Here is a 27,608-nt window from a genome sequence, read left to right as displayed (position 1 = left end):
AAAAATTATGACACATTTCAGGTTTGCAATAATATAAACTCCAATTCATTATTAGATCTGACATTTTACCAGCCAATAATAACTGCACTCCATAATTTCTGAATTTACAGTTCTGTTTTTAAAAAATTTGGATGTAAGGAAAAAAATACACAACAAAAATAACTCATTGAGACTGTTAATTCAGTCTCAAATGTCAAATATTTTTCTAAATACAATAAGCAACTGAAAATGCCAAGTCAACAAGTAAAACTGCAAAACTGTCTTAGGTAAAATTGTATATGTTTGAAATGTGTAGGCAACTCCCTAGGGACATCAGGTTAGACTATTATAAAAGTCTTAAATCTGGTTGATATGAAGTGTAGATATGAAGCCAGAGGACAGCACTCTTCAGTCTAACATGAGGTAAGATTGTTCACATCTGGCATATACATTGTCATGTTTTTACAAATGAGCAACTAACACATATATTTACATTGTTTTATCACTATTTTACTGCATATGTGACCTTAATGGTGTTCATTTCTAAAGTTCATTATCTACTGTTAATTCAGTAATTATTTCAATATTTTTGTTATTGTGAAAAATGGGGTATAATCGCAATAATTTAAAATTAGATTTTTAAATTTATGCGTGGCTGTTTGGATCTATTTATGAAAGAAATCAAAAATTGTTACGAAGAAAAATACAAAAAACTTTTTGAAAATATCTGTTTACAAAAGAGAGTAGGGCTCACTGACTGAATAATCTTCAATTTGTTCCTCTTAATACATGTTGTGAATGTAGGAGATTTATGCATCAAGTAGGCATGCAGATATTTGTTTCTATTGAAATAAGTCCTAAAACTATACATCTCTGAGTATTACCAAACGCAAACTATAATTCAAAAAGACAGCTACCCAACAAAAAATACATAGAAAAAGGTGTCTTATAAATATACATTCAACATCATGTCTTGCATGTGAACTAACAAAATATATTGCTTACAATAATTAAATCTAATCAAATTGCAGTTACATCAGAATCTGAAATTTTAATGGCTGAGGCATTTCAAAACTTAAAATTCTATTTTTTGTATACAAAATATGCTTCCATCAAAACTATTTACACCTCAATAAAATAACAAAATGTAGCATTCATTTCTTAAATATAAGTCCAATTTACACAATAAACAGCATGTATATTCATAGCACCCAAACATTTCAATTCCTGAATTACTTATAATATAATCTTCTATTTATGTTTCCAATTGATTGTTGATTGATTATTCATTAGCATTTTAATGTCAAATGGCAGCTATTTTGATCCAATATGCACATATGTTCTTAGTATGCTAATTAACTATATGATATATTTATACATGACACTGACAGAGGGTGTGTTTAAAACCCAACAGACACATGGTAGACTAGAACACTTAGAAGATCTACTTTCAGATATAATATGATAAAGCTATGAACAGAATTGTTCAAAGGAGCTAGGTGGTTTTCTTGTCCTATGGAAAATAATTCTTTGCTAGAAGAATAAAAAAAAATGTGGACTATAAATAATTATAAACTACAAGTTTTCCTAAATGGTTTCAGACACTCAGTCCACTTAAAATCTTGATTGTTGGGCAGGTGTCCTTTGTGACCTTTGTATGCAGGTATCAAGGCAAGCCCTACATTTTATGGAAAAGTGTCTTGTCATGTATATCTACAAGCTCTAAGAAAAAAACACTAAACTTTACATATTATATATGTAGAAAACTTAAACAACATTTTAAAATATTAACAATTCAGTTAACATTATAAACAATGATTTCTATAAACAATATAGCTAACATAACATAACATAACATCATATGGATCCAGTGGACAATTGACATATTGGTTCGTCTAAGTGAAACACTTATTTGAATGTATGGAAGACTGTCACTGACATAAATAATACATGTATGAACGTTATCTTTGACAGAATATGATCTTTTACATTCAAAATATAGATCTATCAGCATGTATCAGCTTTAATCATTATAATGTATGGAGGGCTTTCAATAACACAGTATTTAAATGTATGGAGGGCTATCAGTCACATAGTATTTAAATGTTTGGAGGGTTATCAGTAACATAGTTTTGAAATGTATGGAAAGTCAAGAGCAGCAACCTTTCTTTTCTGTTAAAGAGGAATCTTTGGGACCATTTAATATTATTCTATCAGTGTCAGCCTCGTCTTTGGCTATTGCTTCATCATTCTGTAGAATCTGAAAAATATTTATATAGAACTTAATAACAATGAATGTGTGAATGGGGTAGGTTCTTAGCTAGCAAATCCTTTAAAGATGTTCACTCCTCTTGTTTTTGAAATTTTGCCAGTCATTTGGAATCATTTGGTTTTACCCATGTTGTGCCATAAAAATAATCCCCACTAATCTCTATTTTTTCTTCTCATAATTTTATGATATTTAGTCTAAAAAGGCATGTTTGAAAATCCTATAAAACCCTTGTTATTTTTTCATAATATTTTAAAGTAAAAGGAAGCCAATGTTAAATGTATCAAAAGTCTAGAGAGAATTATTTCCTGCGCAGTTTTCAATGGCATATATCATGAAAACAAACGCATATACCTTTCATCTTTTCTGCTTTTTTAGTTCTTTAATTTATAAACTAACAATTTAAAACAGTATTTTAAAAAGCATTTTTTTTTAAACAGAGTAACAAACATCCTTAAATTCAGGGTCTGCTGTGTACTATAAATTAAGAAATTATTTCATGGTTATAATAAATGAGGGTAATTTGACTGTGTGAGGGTTGGTTGTATATTGTACTGTGGATTCATTTTATTTTAGTGAATACCATGAGCTTTTTTAGCATTGAGGAAACATTAAATTTTGAATATTGTTTTTGCGGTTTTGCAAATGTCACTGTATATATGCCTTTAAAAATGAGTACTTCATTGCAAATTGAAATTCATGGTCAACTTAGATCCAAGAAATCTTCAAAAACAGGTATCCAATAAATAATAATGGCCACATAATAAATGAAATATGGACTTGACAACAAAAATGTGACCTCACAGTATGCTCACTCAGTTAAAGGCTGTACAATTGACTATAACTGCTCACATTCACTTTATTTAAACTAAAGTGGATAGTTGTTGGGGTTTTTCACTTATCATGCGTATAACGTTTCAAGATAATGAGATCACAAACAACTTAAACCAGATTTAAACTTGATAAAGAACAGACATCAGACTAGGAATCTAATGTTCATTAGTTGTCGTTTGTTGATGTGGTTCATAAGTGCTTCTTGGTTTTTTTCAATAGATTAGACTGTTAGTTTTCTGTTTGATAGTTTTACACCAGTAATTTCTTGGGACCCTTTATAGCTTGCTGTTCTGTGTGAGCCAAGGCTCCGTGTTGAAGACCATAATTTGATCTATAATGATTTACTTTTATAAATTGTGACTAGGATTGAGAGTTTTCTCATTGGCACTCATACCACATCTTCTTATATCTATAGAAAACATATTGCCCCTCAATATTTGTAGGCAGGGTATCAATAAAACTAATTCTTACCCTGGTCACAAGGAATCTAGCAGCTTCTTCTATATTTATATTTTCTTTTGCTGACGTCTCAAACCATCCAACAAAACCTTTCTCTTTACAGAAATCATCCATCTGAGAGACATTGTTCACCAATCCTTCTTTGGCTTGATCACACTGAAAAATAGAAGTGATAAAATAAGTGTAGATAAATTAACATTAACAATGAAAATAGAAATGTACATTCTAATGTAGAATATATAATTAATAAATTGCTTCGCTGCACGCAGCCTGATACGACTGCTGAGGTTGAACCCTGAACAGATGGGGCAAATTTGGACACAATATTCAAGCTTGATACTGTCTGAAATTGGATTGTGATCAAATTTTTGACAAAGTATAGGGTTCTGACACATAATAAATGTCAATATCTTTTGTGTAATACTGTACAATTAAAAATTCTTCTTGAAAATTTTCAAAAATTTGAAATTTGAAAAATTTTGAAAATATTTTTTGAACCACTTTAAAAATATTGGACCCCCAAACTTTTTGAATCCTTCTCCTTTGAGCAATTACTCCCACACTCAATTTCAGCATTTTATTTGTAGTATGGAACCTTGTAGTGATCCATACACGTAAACACAAGTTATTGTCTTGAAACTACAAAAATGCTTGTTTTTTGGCCCGTTTTGGCCCCTAATTCCTGCATTAATTGGGCAATTACCTCTAACTCAGTCACAGCCTTCCTTTTGTAATAAGGAACCTTGTGGTACAATGTCAGAGTGATCCATACACTTAAACACAATTTATTTGCCAGAAACTACAAAAATGCTTGTTTTTGGCCCCTTTTTGCCCTTAAAGGGCCCCTAAACTGTTGACACCATAACGTCAAAAATGAATTCAAACAGTCTACTTGTGGTATTAAACATTGTGATATAATTTCAGAGCAATTGAAATACTTATACACAAAAAATTATCCTGAAAAAAGAAAAATGCTTGTTTTAGGCCCCTTTTTTTGCCCATTAATCCTAAACAATTGGAACCATCATCCCCAAAATCAATCCCAACCTTCCCTTTTTGGTATTGAACCATCTTATTACATTTCATAAAGATGTTTTCACTTAAACTAAAATATTGTGCGGAAACCAAATGTGTCTTCCAACACGACTAAGCAGAAGACAAAGACAAAGACATTATACCAGTATACGATCCCAAAATTTGTTTGCAGTCGTATAAAAATTTAATGCTTCTTTTTATGAATTCATTTGGGTGAAAACAGGTTGCAAAGTACATTTTGTATGTGTGCACGGTCAACGCTTTTACAACCCTATAAAATTTTGAAAACAGCATTCAATACTTATATAATTACATGTTTTTGATAGAATGTAAACATGGATTTCTGTCAAGTTTTTCTTTATTAAGATATCCACTTTATTTTTGAAGCTTGTCTCATCATGAATTTTACCTTTCATTTTTTAGGTTAATTTCAAAATGTTGCAAGATTGCCGTTAGCCAACCAAAATAACATGTAATGAAACATACATGTTAAGTAATTATTGACATCTTCAATACTAGACAGAAGGTTAAATACATTTGTACTTGTTTATACAGAGGCCCTTCAAATGCATAGTTTAGCTCATTAAAAAAAAAAGTTCCCATACCAAGGGAACAGATCCAGTCATTTTCAAAAGGAGCAAAAGGGGGGTTTGGGGGGGTGTTCCTATCCCGGATCCCGCTTACTGTTTTGTCAGATTCCCGGATCCCGCTTACACTATGTACATAAGCAATTCTCATTTTTTTGTCATTTTCCAGGTCCCACTAGACCTCATTTCCAGTTTTCACGACACAATAATTTGACTTTCCCATGTCATGCTTAGCAAAAATCGGAAATCCCACATCACGCTTAGACCCCAATGAGACCCACTTACCATATGTCCCCATTCAAATGCAGTAATTGTCCAAAAAGTCTTAAACAATACTAATATAAACCTACTTTATTTGCCAGTAAAACACATGGTACAGGTGTTGAATCTGACAGTGTTACTTTACTGTCTAAATCTGCTTTCCATTTGGTGACTGCTTCAAATGTTGATGCTCTTGTAACATCAAAAACTATAAAACATCCCACAGCTTCCTTGTAATACACACGAGTCATGTTACCAAATCGTTCTTGACCTAGAAATACACATCAATATTTCACTATTTAAAAAAAAATTGCCACACTGCATCAAAACCTTTTGGTGGGGTTTGTGTTGCTCTGCCTTTATTATGATGTAAGTCTGTTGGTCTTCTCATTTTAGCCATGGCGTTGTCAGTTTATTATTGCTCTGCCTTTATTATGATGTAAGTCTGTTGGTCTTCTCATTTTAGCCATGGCGTTGTCAGTTTATTATTGCTCTGCCTTTATTATGATGTAAATCTGTTGGTCTTCTCATTTTAGCCATGGCGTTGTCAGTTTATTATTGCTCTGCCTTTATTATGATGTAAATCTGTTGGTCTTCTCATTTTAGCCATGGCGTTGTCAGTTTATTTTTGATTTTTGAATTGGAATGTACCTTAAGTTTGGTATTGGTTATATAATTACCTCTCTGTTACATTTAGAGTATTGACAAATTTCATACTGTAATTGTACTTTGATGAGGGGTGTCACATGTAAATATATGATTTTTTTCTACCATCAGGTTTTGTCTGGGCTCTTGTTGCTCTCTTTGCTCAATCTTTATCTTTTTATGTCGTGTTTTCTGGTCTTTTCATGGTTTTTTTAATTTTTGCCATGACATTGTTTGTTTCAGTCCTCATGCGACTTCTGGAGCAGAGTGAATTAAGGTAAAGGGTTATGGTGATGTTATAATGTTGAGCTATCTATGAATGTCCGCTTCCACCTTACCATGTTCATAATCAACAGTAATGTTAATGATTGTTCAGAAACCAACTCGCGAATATTAAAAGCCAGGAAATAGACTAGAATTTGTATAAGGACTCAGACCAGTATTTTTTTCTGCTTTTTAAGGTCTGTTATTATATACTGTCAATTTATAACAGTCTTTTAAAAAGTTTGTTATTACAAAAGGGAGGAAAAAACATCCTTATTAGGATCTTACAAAAATACTTCACATTGCAAATACTTATTTTTGAAACAATTGAAAAAGAGTTGCAGATCATACAAACATGCCAATTCAGCTATACTACATATATATATTAACCACATACCTGCAATATCCCATAACTGTAGCCTGACAACTGTATCAGCATCCCAGTTTAATACCTTTAATGCAAAATCTACACCTATCTGTAGTCACAGTTAAGGAAAGTTATGTATCATGATATACTAATTCAAATCAGAAATGATGCATTTTTAAATCACTTCTAGTGTTAACTTTTCACAGTGAAATAACAAGAATTATTATTCTAACAGGAGCTGCAGTTATTCTGTAGTTTGTTGTTTTGTTCTGCATTTGTTGCTGCATGCCATGAAATTAAGAATAGAAAAGGGGAATGTGTCAAAAAGACAACAACTCAACAAAAGGGTAGATATGTTTTTCATTTATTGATTTGCACATGATGATGACAGGCTGTTATCTTACATTTTTTCATTTCTGGGCCATTTTAAGCTTGATATGTGGTATGTGCTTTGCTTATTGTTGAAGGACCTAACTGAACTATTAACGCTAACTTTCGATTTTATGTGGGTCTGGTGGAAAGGTGTCTGAATGGCAATTATATACCACAGCTTCTTAAATTTATATATATCATTGGCAATAATTCAAAGTTCGAAATTTTTGAACATCGGTTTAGTTTTAGTTTAGTTTATTTCATGATGAACTTGTGAGAATTAGTCATGGTTTACAATACTAACAAGAATGTGTCCCAAGTGAGCTGATGCCCCATTCCCACTATCATTTTCTTTGTTCAGTGGACAGTGAAATTGGGGTCAGAACTCTAATTTGGCAGTGCAATTAGAAAGATCATATCATAAGGAACATGTATACTAATTAGTTTCAGGTTGATTGGACTTCAACTTCATCAAAAACTACCTTGACCAAAAACTTTAAACTGAAGCAGGACAGACAAACGGACAGACGAATGGACACACAGACAAGAAAAAATCAGAAATAATTGTGAGGCTTTTATTGAATCAAATAATGCAACTGGGAGAGTATTGCAATTTATAATAATTATTTCATTCTGATATCTGAAACATATATCTGTATGCAGATTTTCCTGAAATTGCAATAATTAAACTCACATTTATGTCTATATATTATTCAACAATTGCAATAATAGTTTCTGAATTTACATGTACAGTACTCTATATATTTTATAAAATGTGTGACATGATCACTAACCCCAAGTCTTGGCCAAAGATCTCTTAAAGCTGGTATGCGGGGGGATAGGAGGGGGCTTGATTGTAAAATCCCATGCTTAAAAACAACAAATCCTGAACTCACAAATTTAAATAAATTTAAATCCCTACATCCCGAAATTCAAAAAAGAAATTCCCAGATCCGGAAAGGTCAATCCCAAAATCCCAAGATTAAAACACACCCAATCCTGGTGTCCCTAAAAATGTCCTATCTGCTCTCTGGTATGTTTATATAAGGATACAGTGGCTCTGTAATGCTGTGAAAAGAACTGATGAACGTATCGTTTGATGATGCTGGTTTTTCCCGTCCCTAGTTCCCCGATCACTAAGATCTTGTATAAGTGCTCTTTTTTCTCCACTGCAGCTGCCTGTAACAAATAATAGTATGCTTAAAATTGTCATCAAAATTGACTTTAAATTCGAAAAAATATATACACAAATATAAAGCAATTGTTTTGAAAACAATTGTTAGGCAGTCTTTCCCCTCTGATGAATGGATAATTGATTTTTTTTTTTATTGATTGATTTGGAAAAAGGGGGGTGTGGGGGGGGGGGGGGGTATTTGTTTATTTGTTTGTTTGTTTGCTTTGGTATGGGGTCTATATTATTATGTTACCGGAGAAGTGTCATGTTTAGTTTGGAAAGTTTTTCTTTTATTTTAGATACAGCGCACGCGCAAGATTGAGGAGACATCATGTGACGCGGGTTTATATTAAGAAAAACTTAGTCTTTTAATTTCTTTTTAGGTCGGGACCTTGAACAGACAACAAGTCTAGAGATGGAATGTACACAATGTAATTTCTTTTGTCATTGTAGGAAATTGACATTTTGATCACAGTTCACCAGCAGTGCATGTTTTGGATTTAATCGATCCGGTGTAACTTTAAAACACATTTAATGATTATTTTTTGATAATGTCCATTTTTCAGCACCTGTTTGTAACACAGATTAGTATTTCAATCTCGGAGCGGACATTTTATTGTAGGTTTTTACTGAGATTGACGGACCTAGCAAGCGATTTTTACGGCATTGCCATTTCTTTTTTCTAGCAGAAGTCTTGAGAGATATCTGCAAAGAACCTTCAGTACATGTATGCCCTGCTGACTGCAAATTTTCAGGTCGATTGGACTTGTAGTTTCAGAGAATATGTGGATTTTTTTTCAGAAGAGACGTAAGAACAATAATAAAATAAAAATTTTCTTGAATAATTGAGAGTTTGTTCCTTCAATAAACTGTCATAAATAAACAGTCATACATATTGATTGATTGATTAGTTGGTTGATTGATTGGTTGGTTGGTTGGTTGGTTTGTTGGTTGGTTGATTAAACACGTTTGATAGGGTCACTTAGAACAAGGGGAAAAAGACCTCAAGAGACCTTGCATCCCGTATTAAACGCATGACACGGAAACATACATTAAGTGATTGATTGGTTGGTTGGTTGGTTGGTTGGTTAAACACGTTGGTTAAACATGTTGGTTTAACACGTTGGTTAAACACGTTGGTTGGTTAAACACGTTTGATAGGCTCAATTTAAACAAGCAAAAAAAACCCATCTTGGATCCCGTATTTAACACATGAAACGGAAACTTGCATTGATTTATTTATTGGTTGGTTGGTTGGTTAAACACTTTGGTTAAACATGTCGGTTAAACACGTAGTTTAAACACGTTGGCTGGTTAAACACGTTTGATAGGCTCAATTTTAACAAGCGAAAAAAAACCATCTCGGATCCCGTATTTAACACATGAAACGGAAACATGCATTGATTGATTGATTGGTTGGTTGGTTGGTTGGTTAAACACGTTGGTTAAACACGTTGGTTAAACACGTTGGTTAAACACATTGGATAGGCTCAAAATTGGATCCCGTATTTAACACATGAAACGGAAACATGCATTGATTGATTGATTGATTGATTGGTTGGTTAAACACGTTGGTTAAACATATTGGTTAAACACCTTGGTTAAATATATTGGTTAAACACGTTGGCTGGTTAAACACGTTGGATAGGCTCAATTTAAACAAGCGAAAAAAAAACCATCTTGGATCCCGTATTTAACACATGAAACGGAAACATGCATTGATTGATTGATTGATTGGTTGGGTGGTTGGTTGGTTGGTTAAACATGTTGGTTAAACACGTTGGTTAAACACGTTGGTTAAACACGTTGGTTGGTTAAACACGTTTGATAGGCTCAATTTAAACAAGCGAAAAAAAACCATCTTGGATCCCGTATTTAACACATGAAACGGAAACTTGCATTGATTTATTTATTGGTTGGTTGGTTGGTTAAACACTTTGGTTAAACATGTCGGTTAAACACGTAGTTTAAACACGTTGGCTGGTTAAACACGTTTGATAGGCTCAATTTTAACAAGCGAAAAAAAACCATCTCGGATCCCGTATTTAACACATGAAACGGAAACATGCATTGATTGATTGATTGGTTGGTTGGTTGGTTGGTTAAACACGTTGGTTAAACACGTTGGTTAAACACGTTGGTTAAACACATTGGATAGGCTCAAAATTGGATCCCGTATTTAACACATGAAACGGAAACATGCATTGATTGATTGATTGATTGATTGGTTGGTTGGTTAAACACGTTGGTTAAACATATTGGTTAAACACCTTGGTTAAATATATTGGTTAAACACGTTGGCTGGTTAAACACGTTGGATAGGCTCAATTTAAACAAGCGAAAAAAAAACCATCTTGGATCCCGTATTTAACACATGAAACGGAAACATGCATTGATTGATTGATTGATTGGTTGGGTGGTTGGTTGGTTGGTTAAACATGTTGGTTAAACACGTTGGTTAAACACGTTGGCTGGTTAAACACGTTAGATAGGCTCAATTTAAACAAGCGAAAAAAACCATCTTGGATCCCGTATTTAACACATGAAACGCAAACATGCATTGATTGATTGATTGGTTGGTTGGTTGGTGGGTTGGTAAGTTGGTTAAACACGTTGGTTAAACATGTTGGTTAAACACGTTGGTTAAACACGTTGGCTGGTTAACACGTTAGATAGGTTCAATTTAAACGAGCGAAAAAAACCATCTTGGATCCCGTATTTAACACATGAAACGGAAACATGCATTGATTGATTGATTGATTGGTTGGGTGGTTGGTTGGTTGGTTAAACATGTTGGTTAAACACGTTGGTTAAACACGTTGGCTGGTTAAACACGTTGGCTGGTTAAACACGTTAGATAGGCTCAATTTAAACGAGCGAAAAAAAAAACATCTTGGATCCCGTATTTAACACATGAAACGGAAACATGCATTGATTGATTGATTTATTGGTTGGTTGGTTGGTTAAACACGTTGGTTAAACACGTTAGTTAAACATATTTGTTAAACATGTTGGTTAAACACGTTTGATAGGCTCAATTAAAACAAGCGAAAAAAAAGAGACCTTGAATCCCGTATCAAACACATGAAACGGAAACATTGATTGATTGATTGATTGATTGATTGATTGGTTGGTTGGTTGGTTGGTTGGTCAGTTGATTGGTTGGTTGGTTGGTTGGTTGGTTGGTTGAAATTCAAACACACATAAAACTGTTTAAATAGTGCCAAAACCACATAATTTGATGACCTTGACCTTTGACCTTGTGACCTTCGTCAAGGTCATTGCTCCACAAGGTCATTGCAAAAGACCCTATGGGTCAAGGACCTTTGTTTAAGAGTTTTGCCTAAATATGGCTTTTTAAAAACCATCGATGGGAGTTATGTCCCTTACATGATGGTAAAATCAATATAGTCATAATGTAAAAAAGTTGCCCCTTGAAGTACTTAACATTTTTCACTGCTTAAATTTTCTGTATCTATAACCATTCAAGAATTATAGGGAAATCAAAGACATATGAAAATCTAAAATATGACCTTGACCTTTGACCTTGACCTAATTTTCTAAGTTAGGAATCAGGGGACTCAAATAAAAACATTCCAGGGTTATACGGTTAACGGTTTATGAGTTAAAAAAACATACCGACAAATTTATTCCGTAAAGATAGATAACTCCTATAAAATTCCATCGAATCGCTTCGATCCAAATTAGCCAAAATTTTCTGAGGATGTAACGAACAATTTGTAAAAAGAATTTTGTCGCTATCTTTTTTTGTTACGAAGGAGATGCACACACATGATAAACAGTGAATAGGGAGATAACTCTTACAGAGAAAATTGTTCGTCTTAGCAGGGTGAAATTTAAAAGCGCATAAACTATACGATACAATATGAGAAATATCTAAGCGACATATTGCGAAACAAACATTTATCGCAAGTACAAAATTTGGCGGAAAAAAAAAAAAAAAAATAATAATAATAATAATAATAATTAAAAACCAATTGTTCAGAGAACAATTGAAAGTCTTTCCACAGCAAAGAAATTTGGATAAGAAGGTAGTTTCTTCATACTGATGCGATGTATAATGGTTTAATTATATTAATGAGTGATATAAGGGAGATAACATGCTACTTCCGGTGAAATGAATGTCACTTCCGGTCTCATATGATAGCTTCTTTCACACTGATTCCAAAAATATATAGTTTTTATATACTTTTGTATGTAGAATGGGAGATAATTGACCACTTCCGGTTTGTTGGAAGTCATTTTTAGTCTTCAGTAATCAGTTTCTGTATCCATATGACAAAATATATGGATTCTGAGTTCTTTTATGTGAAAAAATTGCAAAAAAAACTACTTCCGGTTTTCTCAAGGTCACTTCCGGTAGCCATTTTTCAAGGTCATTTGTCACGTAACCTTTTGTATAATGTCAAATGTCTTTATAATGAACTTAATTGCAGTTATAATCAAATAACCTCATATCAAGACATTTCAGGGGCACCAACTCCTTTAAGATGCCATTTAATTGTATAAGACTAAATGTAGCATATCTTCATTACAATTAAGCAGACATTTTGCACTTGTTCTTTTATATGTATCTCTCACAGTGTTGGAGAAAATGCAAAAACAAGCTAAAGTCACAATTGAGAACTTGACCTTGACCTTTGACCTTGACCTCATTTTCTAAGTTAGGACCTAGGGGCCTCAAATAAAAACATTCCAGGGTTATACGGTTAACTGTTTATGAGTTAAAAAAACATACCGACAAATTTATTTTGTAAAGGTAGATAACTCCTATAAAATTTCATCGAATCACTTCGATCCAAATTAGCCAAAAATTTCTGAGGATGTAACGAACAATTTATAAAAGGAATTTTGTCGCTATCTTTTTTTGTTACGAAGGAGATGCACACAGATCATAAACAGTGAATAGGGAGATAACTCTTACAAAGAAAATGGTTCGACTTAGCAGGGTGAAATTTAAGAGCGCATAAACTATACGATACCATATGAGAAATATCTAAGCGACACATTGCGAAACAAACATTTATCGCAAGAACAAAATTTGGCGGAAAAAAAAAAATAATAATAATCAGAAGAAAAACAATTAAAAACCAATTGTTCAGAGAACAATTGAAAGTCTTTCCACATGAAAGAAACTTTCATAAGAAAATAGTTTCTTCATACTGATGCGATAAATAATGGTTTAATGATAATTTTGAGTGAAATAAGGGAGATAATATACTACTTCCGGTGAAATGAATGTCACTTCCGGTGTCATATGATAGCTTCTTTCACACTGATTCCAAAAATATATAGTTTATATATACTTTTGTATGTAGAATGGGAGATAATTGGCCACTTCCGGTTTGTTGGAAGTCATTTTTAGTCTTCAGTAATTAGTTTATGTATCTTTATGATAAAATATATGGATTCTGAGTACTTTTATATGAAAAAATTGCAAAAAAGGCTACTTCCGGTTTTCTCAAGGTCACTTCCGGTAGTCATTTTTCAAGGTCATTTGTCACCTAACCTTTTGTACAAGGTCAAATGCCTTTATAATGAACTTAGTTTAAGTTATAATCAAATAACCTCATATCAAGACATTTGAGGGGCAATAACTCCTATAAGATGCCATTAAATTGTATAAGACAAAATGTAGCATATCTTCATTACAATAAAGCTGACATTTTGCACTTGTTCTTTAGTATGTATCTTTCAAAGTGTCGGAGAAAATGCAAAAACAAGCAAAAGTCACAATTGAGAACTTGACCTTGACCTTTGACCTTGACCTCATTTTCTAAGTTAGGACCCAGGGGACTCAAATAAAAATATTCCAGGGTTATACGGTTAACTGTTTATGAGTTAAATGAACATACCGACAAATTTATTTTGTAAAGGTAGATAACTCCTATAAAATTTCATCGAATCGCTTCGATCCAAATTAGCCAAAAATTTCTGAGGATGTAACGAACAGTTTGTAAAAAGAATTTTGTCGCTATCTTTTTTTGTTACGAAGAAGATGCACACAGAGGGTAAACAGTGAAAAGGGAGATAACTCTTACATAAAAAATGGATCGGCTTAGCAGGGTGAAATTTAAAAGCGCATAAACTATACGATACCATATGGGAAATATCTAAGCGACATATTGCGAAACAAACATTTTGCGCAAGAACAAAATTTGGCGGAAGAAAAAAAAAAAAATAATAATAATAATAATAATAATAATCAGAACAAATACAATAAGTCTTTTCACAAAAAAGTGAAAAGACTTAATAAGTCTTTCCACAGAAAAGTGGAAAGACTTAATAATCAGAACAAAAACAATAAGTCTTTCCACAGAAAAGTGGAAAGACTTAATAAAATATTTATTAATTGATCATGTGTTGATACTGGGAATTCATTTATTTTTGTAAATTGAGGATACTCAATTCTGTGGCTATCACAAATCCCTCATATATCATTTATATATGCCTATGGAAAATTTGAGATTTTTTTAAATATTTCAATTCATTTTTACTATGTGCACCATTTACCCATAATTTAAAATATACAGAAAATCAGTATCAGTGGCAAAAAATATAAAAATTTACTGCGTACAGTACATCGATTTTCTAATAAATCAACAAATACCTAGGCCTGTAAAGACGATATATTTTCAGTATTTTAATTCTAAAATCAGAATCAAATTTTTTGTTAAAATATTTGAAATCTAAATTAGGGACCAGAAAAGTCTATTCTGGACAAGCCACCAAACATACTAATTTTAAAAATTCAAGTTTAAAAAAGATAAAACAAGAATGTGTCCATAGTACACGAATGCCCCAACACCTCTATTATTAAATGTTCAGTGGACAATGAAAATGGAATAAAAACTCTAATTTGGCATAAAAATTAGAAAGATCATATCATATGGAACATGTGTACTAAGTTTCAAGTTAACTGGACTCCAGCTTCATCAAAAACTACCTTGACCAAAAACTTTAATCTGACTGGCAGGACAGATGGCCGAAGGCACAGACGGATGAACAAACAAATGGACGCACAGACCAGAAAACATAATGCCTATGAATTAGGCATAATAAATGGGGCATAAAAAAACACCTAATATATCAATGTCGTACATAAAGAGCATTTGATAAGGTGGAATATCTGACCAGCTGAGGAGTACAATGAATTTGATGTCTATACTTACACACTTTTGCCGAGTTACATGTTTATATTTTGCATGGCTGTCACATGATGTAATGTCAGTAGCGGTCAAGAGTTCCTGTAGCTTGGGAGGCATTGATTACACAAACAACAATACAGCATTTACAATGAGGTATACAGGCCCTTCTGATACATGCCATAATACTTTTAACTTTATACATTTATGTAAATTCTATTGTCAATTATTACGGACCACAATAATAATTTCATCATTGTGTAATTAGTATTGTACATCATGATTCTATTGTAATCTAAATATTGTCTAAGGCCAAATAAAAAAATATGTGTGTTTCCTATATCCCTATATAGCTACCTTCCCTATATATTTTAAGCTTAGAAATAACCTATCTTAAAGTTTTTCTGGTAATTTTTCAATAAGCACTGTTAAAGTCAGAATTTCTCTCCCATAGTCTCAATGTGAAGAAAAAAAAAAAAAAAAAAAAAAAGCCTTTACCTTTCTAAGCTACCCTCATTTTTTATGAAGAAGTTATAGGCAACACACATATTATTTAAACCGGCCTTACCTTAAATGATTATAGATTAATTGTAATATCTTAGGCCATGTTGGCCAAAAAAATAAAGATTTGTTTTGAATTGCACCCACATACAGGCCTCTTTTTAAAAATTTCCCAAAACTTACATTGTTTAATGAAATTTTTTTTTTAGTAGTTTTGTTTGTGTTTTATGATAAAAACTGCAGGTTTTACCTGGTAAACCAATTCAAGGTTAAAAACATAAAACAAACTACAGAAGAATTCCTTAGCTGAAAACACACATTTTCTTTGGCAAAATTGGCCTTTTAATATATTTAACATTAAAGTCAAATTTATAAGTGACCAAATTTGAATTGTTTTTCACAAGTCATTATGGGGCCCTTTATAGCTTGCTGTAACTCAGTGTAAGCCAAGGCTCCTTGTTAAAGACCATACATTGATCTTTATGGTTTACTTTACTTTAACAAATTGTGACTTGGACATGTTAGATGTAGGGTTGTATCATTAGAACTCACAACACAACTCTTATATCAATAAAGGCTTATTTTATTTTTACTATAAGTGCCTGTAAAATTCTATGTTGAACTGGAGTTTTTATATCCTAGTCCTTTTATGGTCATTATACATTTGAGGTCACACTCACACCTACAACATCTCACTTTTGGGTCATGTACATACTACAACGATTATAGATTTAACGTAGTTGACCTTTAGATAACCTTTAGTAGTAGGATCTCAGAAACTGACCTTGAAATCACAAAATCTAATTTTGATCAAATATGACTTTTGCCAGTTACAAATGTCAAATTGAGAATGGAAATGGGGAATGTGTCAAAGAGACAACAACCCGACCATAGAACAGACAAAAGCAGAAGGTCACCAATAGGTCTTCAATGCATCTTACAATAGTTAACATAATTATAACAAATATATAGTCAACTCATATCTCAAGTAACTGAATATATACTTTATCACATAGGGGCTTCAGTGGCCAAGTGGTCTAAGTAGTTCTACTACTGTAATCACTAGCTACTCAACACTGAGTTTGTTAGTTCAAACCCTGCTCATGACGGTACACTTTATTTTCTATGGAAAATTGGCAATTTTCTCTTGGCACTCCGGCTGCCTCAACCTATAAAAACTTACCGCCATGAAATAGCCTAAAAGTGGCACTTATACATGTTATAAGTGGCATTAAAACACCATCAATCGATCTTTATTATGTTCATTGTATATCCTAATAACAAAAACTTCATTGTGATTTAACATGAAGTTCTTGCAGCATAACTTGATTAGCCAATGTATAAGAAAAACTCTGTACTTAAATTTGTAGGAGATATATATATGCTACAAAGTTAATGCGATTTAATTTCCAAAATACTTGCAACACAGTGCAGTTTAAATAATCACATGATTGGAAATCTGTGGGGACGAGGCAAGCCAAATAATACAGAAAGTTCAAGAAAATTTTTGCTGCCATTATTTCGCGCGTAAAAAGATGCATTTCAAATGAAAAAGAATATACAAGAAAATGTTTGCTGCCAGTATTTGGCTAATTGTTTGATTCCCCTAATGATTAAAAATTCAACACACTTAATCTTTCAAAAATAACTTAATTATAACATTCTATTTGACAGTAATACTATACTAGTAGTGTAATTAATGTCTGATTGCCAATCATACCTCTTCTTCTTATTTTTATAATTAAATTTAAAATCAAAATAAATTATAATAAAATTATAAATAAACAAATTTAGTAGAATAACATCCTGGCTTATCTCCCTTGCAATAAAAACTCCCAGGATGTTTTTTTAATCTCAGGATGTCCTCAGTAATATGCACTGAATTATTGATATCTTTTTTATTTAACTTTTGACTTAAATTCCTTAAATCAATCTGTTTTAAACTCATGATTCAAGCACTGGAATTTTTGGCGGATAGAATGTAAAAAACTTTAAGGCATTCAAATATGAAATAAATTATGAATTTTGGTGACAGGTCTGTTTAGTATTAAGGATTCTTAATTAAATCAACTAATTTTTCCAACAATTACATGTGTACTTTGTTTAATAAGGTTGTTTTTATAAGCCTATATTGATATTCATCTGTATAAGGTAGATTTATATATGACACACAGATTATGTGTCTTGTTGACCTTGGATGTCATTATCTATAAATAATGTACAGTTTTACCAATCAAGATTAGCAGATTAGTGATAGATCTATCTGATCAGGATGTTATTATCATCTAATATGGCTTATCTCTAGGTGAGTCATCTGTCAGAATGTAAAATCCCACTTATCATGGTTATATTGGGTTGAATTAAAATGAAGGGTTACCAGGTGAATATTTGGAAAGGGCCATAACTCTTGAAAGGATAAAGTCATGCCACCAAAATTCAAATTTGATCTATGTTTTGTTGTAATATATAAGCATTTTTAAAAGTACAAGTTTTAAGTTTAATAACATTGCTATTATAGGCAAACTACAGTTAGAGAACAGAAACCAACTTTGGGACAATGTAAAGACGGACTTAGGGACGTAAAGATTGACAAGGGTTCAAATTATGCTGCTCAGCTTTGGCGGGACCATAAAAAAAAAGCACTTAAGTTTATGGGCTTAATATTAAGGAAGATAAATAATGGGAATCATTAACTTTTATTTCATTTTGCCTTAGTTAAAGAAAAAAATTAAATTTAAAGAATGCCTATAAAATGTTTAAGTTCATTTTAAACTGATGGTAGATTGATTGCTTGATTGATTTTTGGTGTTTTAACACCACTTTTAAGCGCCAATTTTTTGCTATTTCGATGGTGGCCAGTTTTTGTTGGTGGAGAAAGCCTGAGTGCCTGGAGTAAACCACTAATCCTTGATAGGAAACTGACAATCCTAGTCAATTAAGATTGGAGTCAAGTGCACCTGCACGAGCAGGGTTCAAACTCACAACTTCAGTAATAGAACTATATTTAACTACATAAGAGCACTTGGTCATGAAGGCCCCTAACTGATAATAGAGAAAAGAGTTATAATGGCACTAGACAATAAATGTCATTCTTACCATGTTTACTTTTATTACATAATAGTCAGGTGATTCAATCCATCCATTTTGATTGGCTGCCACTTGATTATTACTATCCAATGACATTTTATTTTTCACATAACAAATATCAGGTGACTGAATTAGACTTAGCCATCCATTTCGATTTGTTCACAATGTACATATTATAAAGTAATTTTTAGCTCAAAATTTGAAAATATATTTTTCTTCTCAGCTAGTATTATTGCTCTGACAATAGGAATTAAAAATATTCATAAACTATTCACAGAAACACACTTCCAATAATTCAGAGCTCAAAAAAATCGGTTCACAAAATTAATATCACATTGTCATTATCATGGTCATTACCTTGAATAATTCTTACATCCAAAAAAATACTCTTTCACAATAAAAATATGTATTTCATGTTTGTAACTATCATGACTATACAATATTTTTTTCAAATTCGAATAAATGTCACAAGTTTGTGTCCTCTTACTAAGACTGATTATAACTTAATGGTGTTAATGCATGTAAATGCATATGTCTAAACGATTATATTGCAGCTTCATCAAATCCTTTAACTGTAATACACTTTTAAGAAGTTATCATCAAAGGTAAAATCTCATCCTATTGTTCATAAAGGATAAGGGATTATTTTTGGTAAAAATGTGTAGTTGTAAATTTTGGAGATATTACAAATAATTGTAATTAAAGTGATACCATTGTATTTTATCAATCTGAATGATTGGTGGGATTTTAACAACAGCCTTAAGATTGTGTTGATGGATCACTGTTCAATGTTTCATATAATCTACAGCCAATATAGTTCATGCTCTTTCCTTTAAACATGAAATTTGTATTTCTTTTATATTTATTCAATGAAACAAGAATTTGTAGGTTGAGGTTCAAGCACCTAGCTCCAGTATTTAAGAAGCACACAGCAGAAAGCTATAGTACTTAAGTACTTAAAGCTTGAAGCCCACTTACATTTGCAGTATTTTCTCGCTGTGTTGAAGACCCATTGGAAAAAAACAGAGCAGTTTATTCATAAAACTGAAAAACAGCTGAAGGAAGTTTATGTATAAAACTTAAAACCAGGGCAGTTTAATCATAAAACATTGTTAAAACCAGGGCAGTTTAATCATAAAACATTGTTAAAACCAGGGCAGTTCATTCATAAAACTGAATAAAAAAAATGTCTATCATATAAATACAAACATAGATTTTTTATCGGACTGAATTCATAATATCTTACCATTCTCACTAGACAAGTTTTTGATTATTTGTCAAATTTCAGTTATGCAACACAGATAATACATAAATTCAATATTATTATTATAATTTATTCAAATATCTAAAAAGTTAAAAGAATATCATTCATTCCATTTATATCCCTTTAATAATGGTTACATCATATAAACAGAGTTCACCTTATTTAGGAAAAAATGAGGGTGAATTGGCTAATTTCATATTTTGAAATACATCAAGAAAAAAAAAACACCATATGATTTTTACAGTTCGTTCTTATGTTGTACTGTTATACCACTGTCCCAGGTAAGGAGGAGGGTTGGGATACGGCTAACATGTTTAACCCAGCCACTTATGTATGTGCCTGTCCCAAGTCAGGAACCTGTAATTAAGTGGTTGTTGTTTGTTTATATGTTACATATTTGTTTTTCGTTCATTTTTTATACAAATAAGGCCGTTAGTTTTCTTGTTTATATTGTTTTACATTGTCATATTGGGACCTTTTATAGCTGACTGCAGTATGGTCTTTGCTCATTGTTGAAGGCTGTATGGTGACCTATAGTTGTTAATTTCTGTGTCATTTTGGTCTCTTGTGGATAGTTGTCTTATTGACAATCATACCACATCTTCTTTTTTATACTTTAATCTATATAGTATAAGATAAAGGTGAGAGTAATTGTCTATCATTTTAATTCACAGTAAAACAATTACAGGTTTACAGCTTGATCCATTGTACTACCTAGACTGATTTTAATACTTTCTAAAGATGTGACAAATGACAAGAGAACAGTACATATTATATTGTCAGTCTGCTATATAAATGTTTGAAGATACAGTAAATCATTGACCATGTTTACCTTGTAGAGGTGATGTTTTTATTCAAACATAGCTATTATATTGTCACCTAATTATAGTCAATTAAACCAATAGCAATCATAAACTATAGTCTGACAGCTTCTATTATCAATGCAATAACAATGTCGGATGTGATTTCAAATGCATCAAACTAAAGAGAACAAGCGAATAAATAAAGTTGCATTAGCATATAAAGGGGTCTCATTGGCGGGGGGGTCTGATCCCAGATCCCACTTAAGGTTTTGTCAGATTCCCGTATCCCGCTTACACTATACAGTATATACGTAAGCAATACTCATTTTTTTTGGTCATTTCCCGGGTCCGGTAGACCTCATTTCCCGTTTTCAGGACACAATAATTTGACTTTCACGTGTCACGCTTACAAAAAAATCTGCAATCCCGTGTCACGCTTAGACCCCAATGAGACCCACTATAAGGTATAATGCACATAAATGATGCCTGACCAATTTAATTTCATTGCTGAAATAAGAAGATCTCAAATATATAAGGAATCATCTTTCATAAACTCTGGACATTGTGACTCTCATAAACTCATGGACAATTCAGAGCTTGCTATATTGTCTGTTGTTGTTGTTGGGTTGCTGTCTCATTGACTTGTATCCCACATCTCCTCAGTTTTATATCAAAACTTACTTACCATATTATATATATAATATAACATATTAACTGCTTGCTACATCCATCTTTAATTTGCTCAGCCTTCTGATCTGAGCACCTGAGGTCACTCCTGGCTTTGGTGGGGTTTGTGTTGCGCAGTATTTAGTTTTCAATAATGTATTTCAAATACAGTCGTTTGTCTTTAGGTCGTTTTTCATTTTTTGCCTTGGCATTGTTAGTTTATTTTCTACTTTAAGGATGTACTTAGGTGAGGTTTTGGAATAAGTGTCAAATGTTCGAACTTCTCAATGTTTTTCCATACGAAACATAGTAAACTTAATTTTGCCCCATTACACCTATTTATCTTTTAACATAAGACTTAATAGCTCATAAGAGGCCATTTGACCAAATTTAAGCAGATTCTTGATTTTCTTTCGTTTGATTTGAGACCCAAATAATACCAATGCAAATACAAGGTAAAAGTCAGAGTCAGCCCTTTCCCACAATATTTCATAAATCAAATATCTCGAAAAGGAGCTCCATAACCTTTCATTAATTTTAGCTTATTTTGATTCGTAACTAATACTCTTCCAGCTTAAAGTATCAATTTTTAATTCTTGATTTATTTAATTTTACCTTAAATCACCTAAGTACATCCTTAACTTACATATGTTATTATCCTTTTGGTTACTCAATTTTCAGCCCCTCTTCAAATGAGGCTAAATTTCCTAATTTCATTTATAAAGATTGCTCAATTATCTGTTTGTTTATATTATTTTTTTTTTAAATATTTACGTTTATTTTGATTTGTTGAATGTATTTGATAAACAAACTGATAAGTGATAACAGGGAAGTTTGGAAAATTTATCAAGTTAAAAATATAATCATCACATGTATTATGTCATCAGTTTAATTTAACAGACGCAGATCCCGTCATTTTGTGAAACAGGGAATTCCAACCACACTGAGAACTATGAACCATTCTCATAACAGAAAAAAAAGGGGGAGGTTCTAGTCTATTGATCACGCCGGTGACTCCCTGGATCTGCTAATGATGCAAGTTTAATACTTTACAGCTTATAAATCTTAACTTGCATGAATAAAAAAATACCTTATTCATGTTCATGATGTTATAGTTACAACTTGATTTTTGCATTGCAATTCAGTCAGTGGTTATATTTATACTGATATAAATACAAGTGGGTCTGGGTTTACAGAATAATGGACAAAAATAATGAAGAATAAAGAACATGAAGAACATGAAGAATAATGGGCAAAAATATAGTTTTTTTTAAAATAGAGAAAATTGACCTAAAAAATTAAAGAATACAGAATTAAAGGACCCCCTATCATGACCTTTATACAAGTCAAATTTATTTTAAGAGTTCAACCTCTTAAATCTCAAGAACTGAAGCAAAGAAGTCTACACTGTACATTGTAATATCATTTACATGCAAATAAATGAAATTTTCATTCACAATCATTGTCTGTGAAATTTTACATTTATGAATAGTAAAGACTTCTTTAAATGATGGACCATTTAGTCCAATGTACATGTAGTCAAACATGTCAACATGGTCAAAAGAAATCCAAGAAAAGCAGAAATTATGACATTTGTATAGAATTAGTAATTCAAATGTTGTATCACTGTCATGTATATAGAGGTAGTCTAATCATGCAAATCAACTGGTTGAGTTAGGGAAGATAGATCTAGAGGATTCCAAATCATCTACATGTAGTACCAACCATTATAATATTGGTGCTGCAAGCAACTACTGCATGTACAGGCTGTTTATTTGATTTTATTAGGTATATAATGACCAACCAACATGTCCATTGGCAGATCTGCCCAGCCCCCCCCCCTTTTCGTGGGAAAAATCTGGTTGATTACATAGGGAATCACTGAAGCATGACTGGAGTGCCCCCCCCCCCCCTTTTATGAAAAATTCTGGATCTGCCACTTATGTCTGGGTCGGTTAAAGGTCTGCCTTTAGATTTATGAGATTGAGATTTGGAATCCTGCTGGAACATTTGTAATATCCATGTATTTACAAGATAGGAAGCATGTTGAACAGTTGTTATAAACGCAATTTAAATGTCAAAATATAGGACAAGGTGTTTGACCCAATAAACTTTTGTAAACACACACTGATTTAGACACATGATCGTCTAACGACTATATAAAAGCAGCGGCAGTCGTTTCAAAAAGACTATATATACCTCTTCTACTCATTTTTCAGGGAAGGAGGGGGTCTGTACTTTAGACTGACTTTATTGGATCCACAGGTTGTGCCGGAAGTTTTGATCTTCACAGTTTACTCGAATTGTACTTACCATTACGATCACATATATCGTATACAGTTCATGAATGTATTCTGTGCTAAATTCCTTAATTAAGACATTTCTTTTCACTGTATAAACTGCTAACTTGTCTTCTGATTTGTCTGTCACATGACTTGCATACGGAAAAGTTCGTAATCTCTTTGATATTTATATGGATTGCTTTGATAAGTCTAGAGAGTTAACTTATTTCCCGCGGTTATAGTCATACAACAGTAATCATTTATAGACAGCGCACCCGAATGGACCTCCGATAATAATAGAGCCTATTAATAAAATTATGCGTTTCTCTTTTTAAAGATTTTTTTTAACTATAACAGAGTCTTTAAGAATCTTGCAATCAACTTCAAAAACATTTTTCCCTACATTTCTTTTTATTTTCTCATTGCGTTTTATATTTTATAATTAGGTAAGTCTGGGATTATATACACGTTAATATTATAGTACTCAATACTAAGAGTCCCATGGTATGTATATTGTTTACTCAGCCTTTCTAACTTATAAGCTTAATTTTTTTTAGTATGCTTATAAATTATCAATTGTGAATACATTAGTTTATCTTGAAAGTGTATGTTAATTTTAATGTTCTAATTTTAGTCACTTAGTTTACTTTTAGTTTTGCTTTATAAAAAGTGCTTGGCACGTAGTTCCATAACTGAGCCAGTATATGTTAGCCCTTAACTATAAAATGTCATATGTGTAACATCCGGCTATCAACATAAAAAACATTTTCTTAAGCTTACAACAACCTAAAAATAATCAATTTAAAAAAGACATAGTACAATGTTGCTTAAATTAATAAATGCCACAGACTTTTTGTATACTTAATTTATTTAATAGATCATATACAGTGGCAAATACTTCATGCATATTCAGAACGCTTTCAAAAATATACGACATCGAAGTAAAGTAAAAATTTCATTGTAAATATTACTATAATAGATATATTGCTGTCTCGTCGACGTTCACTTACATGTTTTTTTTTTCTTTTTTTTTTTTTCATATTCTGACAGGTATATTATGAGAATTAAGCAATACCACATCCTACATGGAATAGAATAAATCGTCACGACACCGTAAACAAAGCGTTATTTAGATGAATTTCAAAATATTTTTTTTTACATGATCGATATGTTTATTCTTGTAACTTTTTTTTTTTGTGTGTTCTTTTCCTTTTCACGTTAGGTCCGCGCGAATGTGCGTTAGTAGGAATTGCCATGCAGTCTACTCAAATTATATGTCCTGGGTTGAGTTCAATATAGTAGCAGCTACTATCAATATCTATGTTAGTTATAACAACTAGGCTATAGCTACACGTTCAATAGTCAAAAGCTACGAAGCACTACGGTAGCCGCTACGAGATTGAACGCAACCCTGTCCATTCGTCATCGATCCGTCTACATTATTTGACAAATAACACCACTTGTCCCGGTGTTGTCTAGTTTCTATAGATAGTATAGTAGAACAAAATGATAATCAGTCTATGGAAGAAGCGTATCGATAAAAACTTTTCTTATATCACATAGCGCTATTGTCTAATATCAATTGAAAATATATGCAGACATTCCATGCGGAAAATGTTCCAACGAAAAATTAAGAAAATACTAACTTAATTTTTTGAGACCAGTATTACTTATCTTCTTATATCTATAAATCTTTAAAAATTTCCCTTTATAAATAACTACTTTCCAGTCCTCCAACTGAACGATCTAAATTTATAAATATAGAAAAGATATATACATATTTCTAACGTCAACAGACATTGACATCTTATTTATTTGTGTTCTTAACATTTTTTTAGTACTCATTGAAGAAATGAATTTATAACAAGCGATATGGATTGTTATTTTGCACTAAGAAATGTTCGCGTATTTATACGATCGGTTACTAGTCAAAAACGAAAGTCAAATCTCTGTGGCAACAATACATCCAATCTAATTAAAAACCGATCTCTCATACGCGACATATCAGAAAACGGGAGCGATGAGAGATTGTTTTTTAATTTAAATTAGATTGCAATACATCGGAATGCCCGTCATCGCGATGTAAAAGAGCGTCTACGCGGCGAGCTGATTATGTTCATAGAGATATTGATTTACCAACGGGAAAAGTCTTTAATATAAAAAAAGAGAACTGTTTTCCTTCTCAATGTTGCTTTCTATGGTTAATAATAAATACATTTTCTGTTTGACAAGATTTTTGATTTTCGTTGTATCTGAAGTTGTCCAATTTATAGTCTGAGGCTACTCAGTTGGTATCTTCAAAGTTCGGGACATCAGCATTTTTGCACATTTTAATTTGTTTGGATTATTTATTTTACCATTTGAATATTCATTGTAATTTGGAGCTGTATTGGATTGGATTGTTTGAATAAATGAGTGATATTTTTTGTCTATTTCGATATTACCAAGGTGGATAGGCTAATGCAGTGTGACCAGTATATTAGAATCTAATAGGTCGGTTGACTATTTGCAACCGCATTTAAATTCCGCCATTGCATCATCACTTCAAATAGAATTAGTCGGCTAAACCATGTGATTGAAAACAATAGACTGAATAGGTTGTTAACACTTTCAACTATCAATAAGGTCAAGCAACATTTTCGAAATGATAAGTTCAGGTAAGCGTTGATTTTGTTACAGTTACGAAATTTTAGTGTAATTGATCCTAAAACATTAAACCGGTCATGATCTAAGTTTGTGAATTATGTTTGCAGTTTTCTTGACATGCATGCATTGTGACGTGTCATCGGATTCATTTTATATTAGAAGATTATAGCAGTTATATTAGAAAAGTATCGCATTCACAATTTTTTTTTTATATTGTTTTAGAAAAGAGTCATTACTCAAGTTATGCCGAGAAATCTTCCTTTCTTCGTACGGATGCTAACATTCGTCTGAAATTTCCCACAATGCAACTCGTTGATTTAAGACAATATCGCTCGTTGATATAAGAAAAGTTTTTATCGAATCGCTTCTTCCATAGACTGATAATTAGTTACTGAATGTGTTGTTTGTCATGCTAGTACACTGAACATGCTGAAATGAGTCGGACAAAATATGACATGATTTTTTTAACTATTTGTCCATTATAATCTTTAATTTAAATGTTCATATTACCCTTGAAATTACAAAAAAAAAAAAAAAAAACGGAGCGTACCTTAGACTCCTATAAAATTCAGATATTCTGAGAAAAAGGGGGGCATCTTGTACTCAAAACAATGTGTTAGTGAAGTGCCATTTGTCTAATAAAGCGGTCTGACTTTGAGCCCCGCTCAACCACCATCAACACCAAGCCATCTTGAGAGTGTGATATAACTGCACATAATAATAACGAACTATAAACATGTAACTGCGAGTACTCTCAGATCTGTTCATTGTGTCTTTTTGTGTCGGAATGTATATAAGTACCTGACCACGTCCACTTGTATTTTTGTTTATCTGAAGAGGAAAGCCTTTTTCAACTGTTTTTTATAGTTCGTTCTTATGTTGCACTGTTATACCACTGTCCAAGGTTAGGGGGAGGGTTGGGATACCGCTAACATGTTTAACCCCGC

General features: G+C 32.3%; 1 protein-coding gene across 2 annotated transcripts; it reads right to left on the bottom strand.

Annotated features, from left to right (window-relative positions):
- Nucleotides 1-1,966: 1,966 nt before the first annotated feature.
- LOC143055481 (ras-related protein Rab-32-like) lies at nucleotides 1,967-24,180 on the bottom strand. 2 transcript variants are annotated; one of them, XM_076228628.1, is made up of 6 exons: nucleotides 24,047-24,180; nucleotides 8,126-8,251; nucleotides 6,731-6,809; nucleotides 5,514-5,695; nucleotides 3,554-3,697; nucleotides 1,967-2,239 (listed from the first exon to the last, which is right to left on the bottom strand). In XM_076228628.1, the coding sequence occupies exons 1-6, from the start codon at nucleotides 24,047-24,049 to the stop codon at nucleotides 2,129-2,131; spliced, it is 645 nt and encodes a 214-aa protein (XP_076084743.1). In that variant the 5' UTR covers nucleotides 24,050-24,180; the 3' UTR covers nucleotides 1,967-2,128. The 2 variants fall into 2 exon arrangements, with proteins under 2 accessions (XP_076084743.1, XP_076084742.1); XM_076228627.1 differs by lacking the exon at nucleotides 24,047-24,180 and adding an exon at nucleotides 19,010-19,111.
- Between the last annotated feature and the right edge of the window lie 3,428 nt (nucleotides 24,181-27,608).

This window comes from Mytilus galloprovincialis, chromosome 12 (genome assembly GCF_965363235.1).
Source record: "Mytilus galloprovincialis chromosome 12, xbMytGall1.hap1.1, whole genome shotgun sequence".
NCBI classification, from domain to species: domain Eukaryota; kingdom Metazoa; phylum Mollusca; class Bivalvia; order Mytilida; family Mytilidae; genus Mytilus; species Mytilus galloprovincialis.
This window is presented reverse-complemented; position numbering and strand designations above follow the sequence as displayed.

What these genes read in the sequence shown, in the direction of transcription:
- LOC143055481 (XM_076228627.1), bottom strand. Translation starts at nt 19,096, where the DNA reads ATGTCATTGGATAGTAATAATCAAGTGGCAGCCAATCAAAATGGATGG. An exon ending in CACAGCATTACAGAGCCACT is followed by an intron (nt 6,810 to 8,125) that starts GTATCCTTATAT and finishes CTGTGACTACAG; the next exon opens with ATAGGTGTAGATTTTGCATT. An exon ending in GTGTTTTACTGGCAAATAAA is followed by an intron (nt 3,698 to 5,513) that starts GTAGGTTTATAT and finishes TCTATTTTTCAG; the next exon opens with TGTGATCAAGCCAAAGAAGG.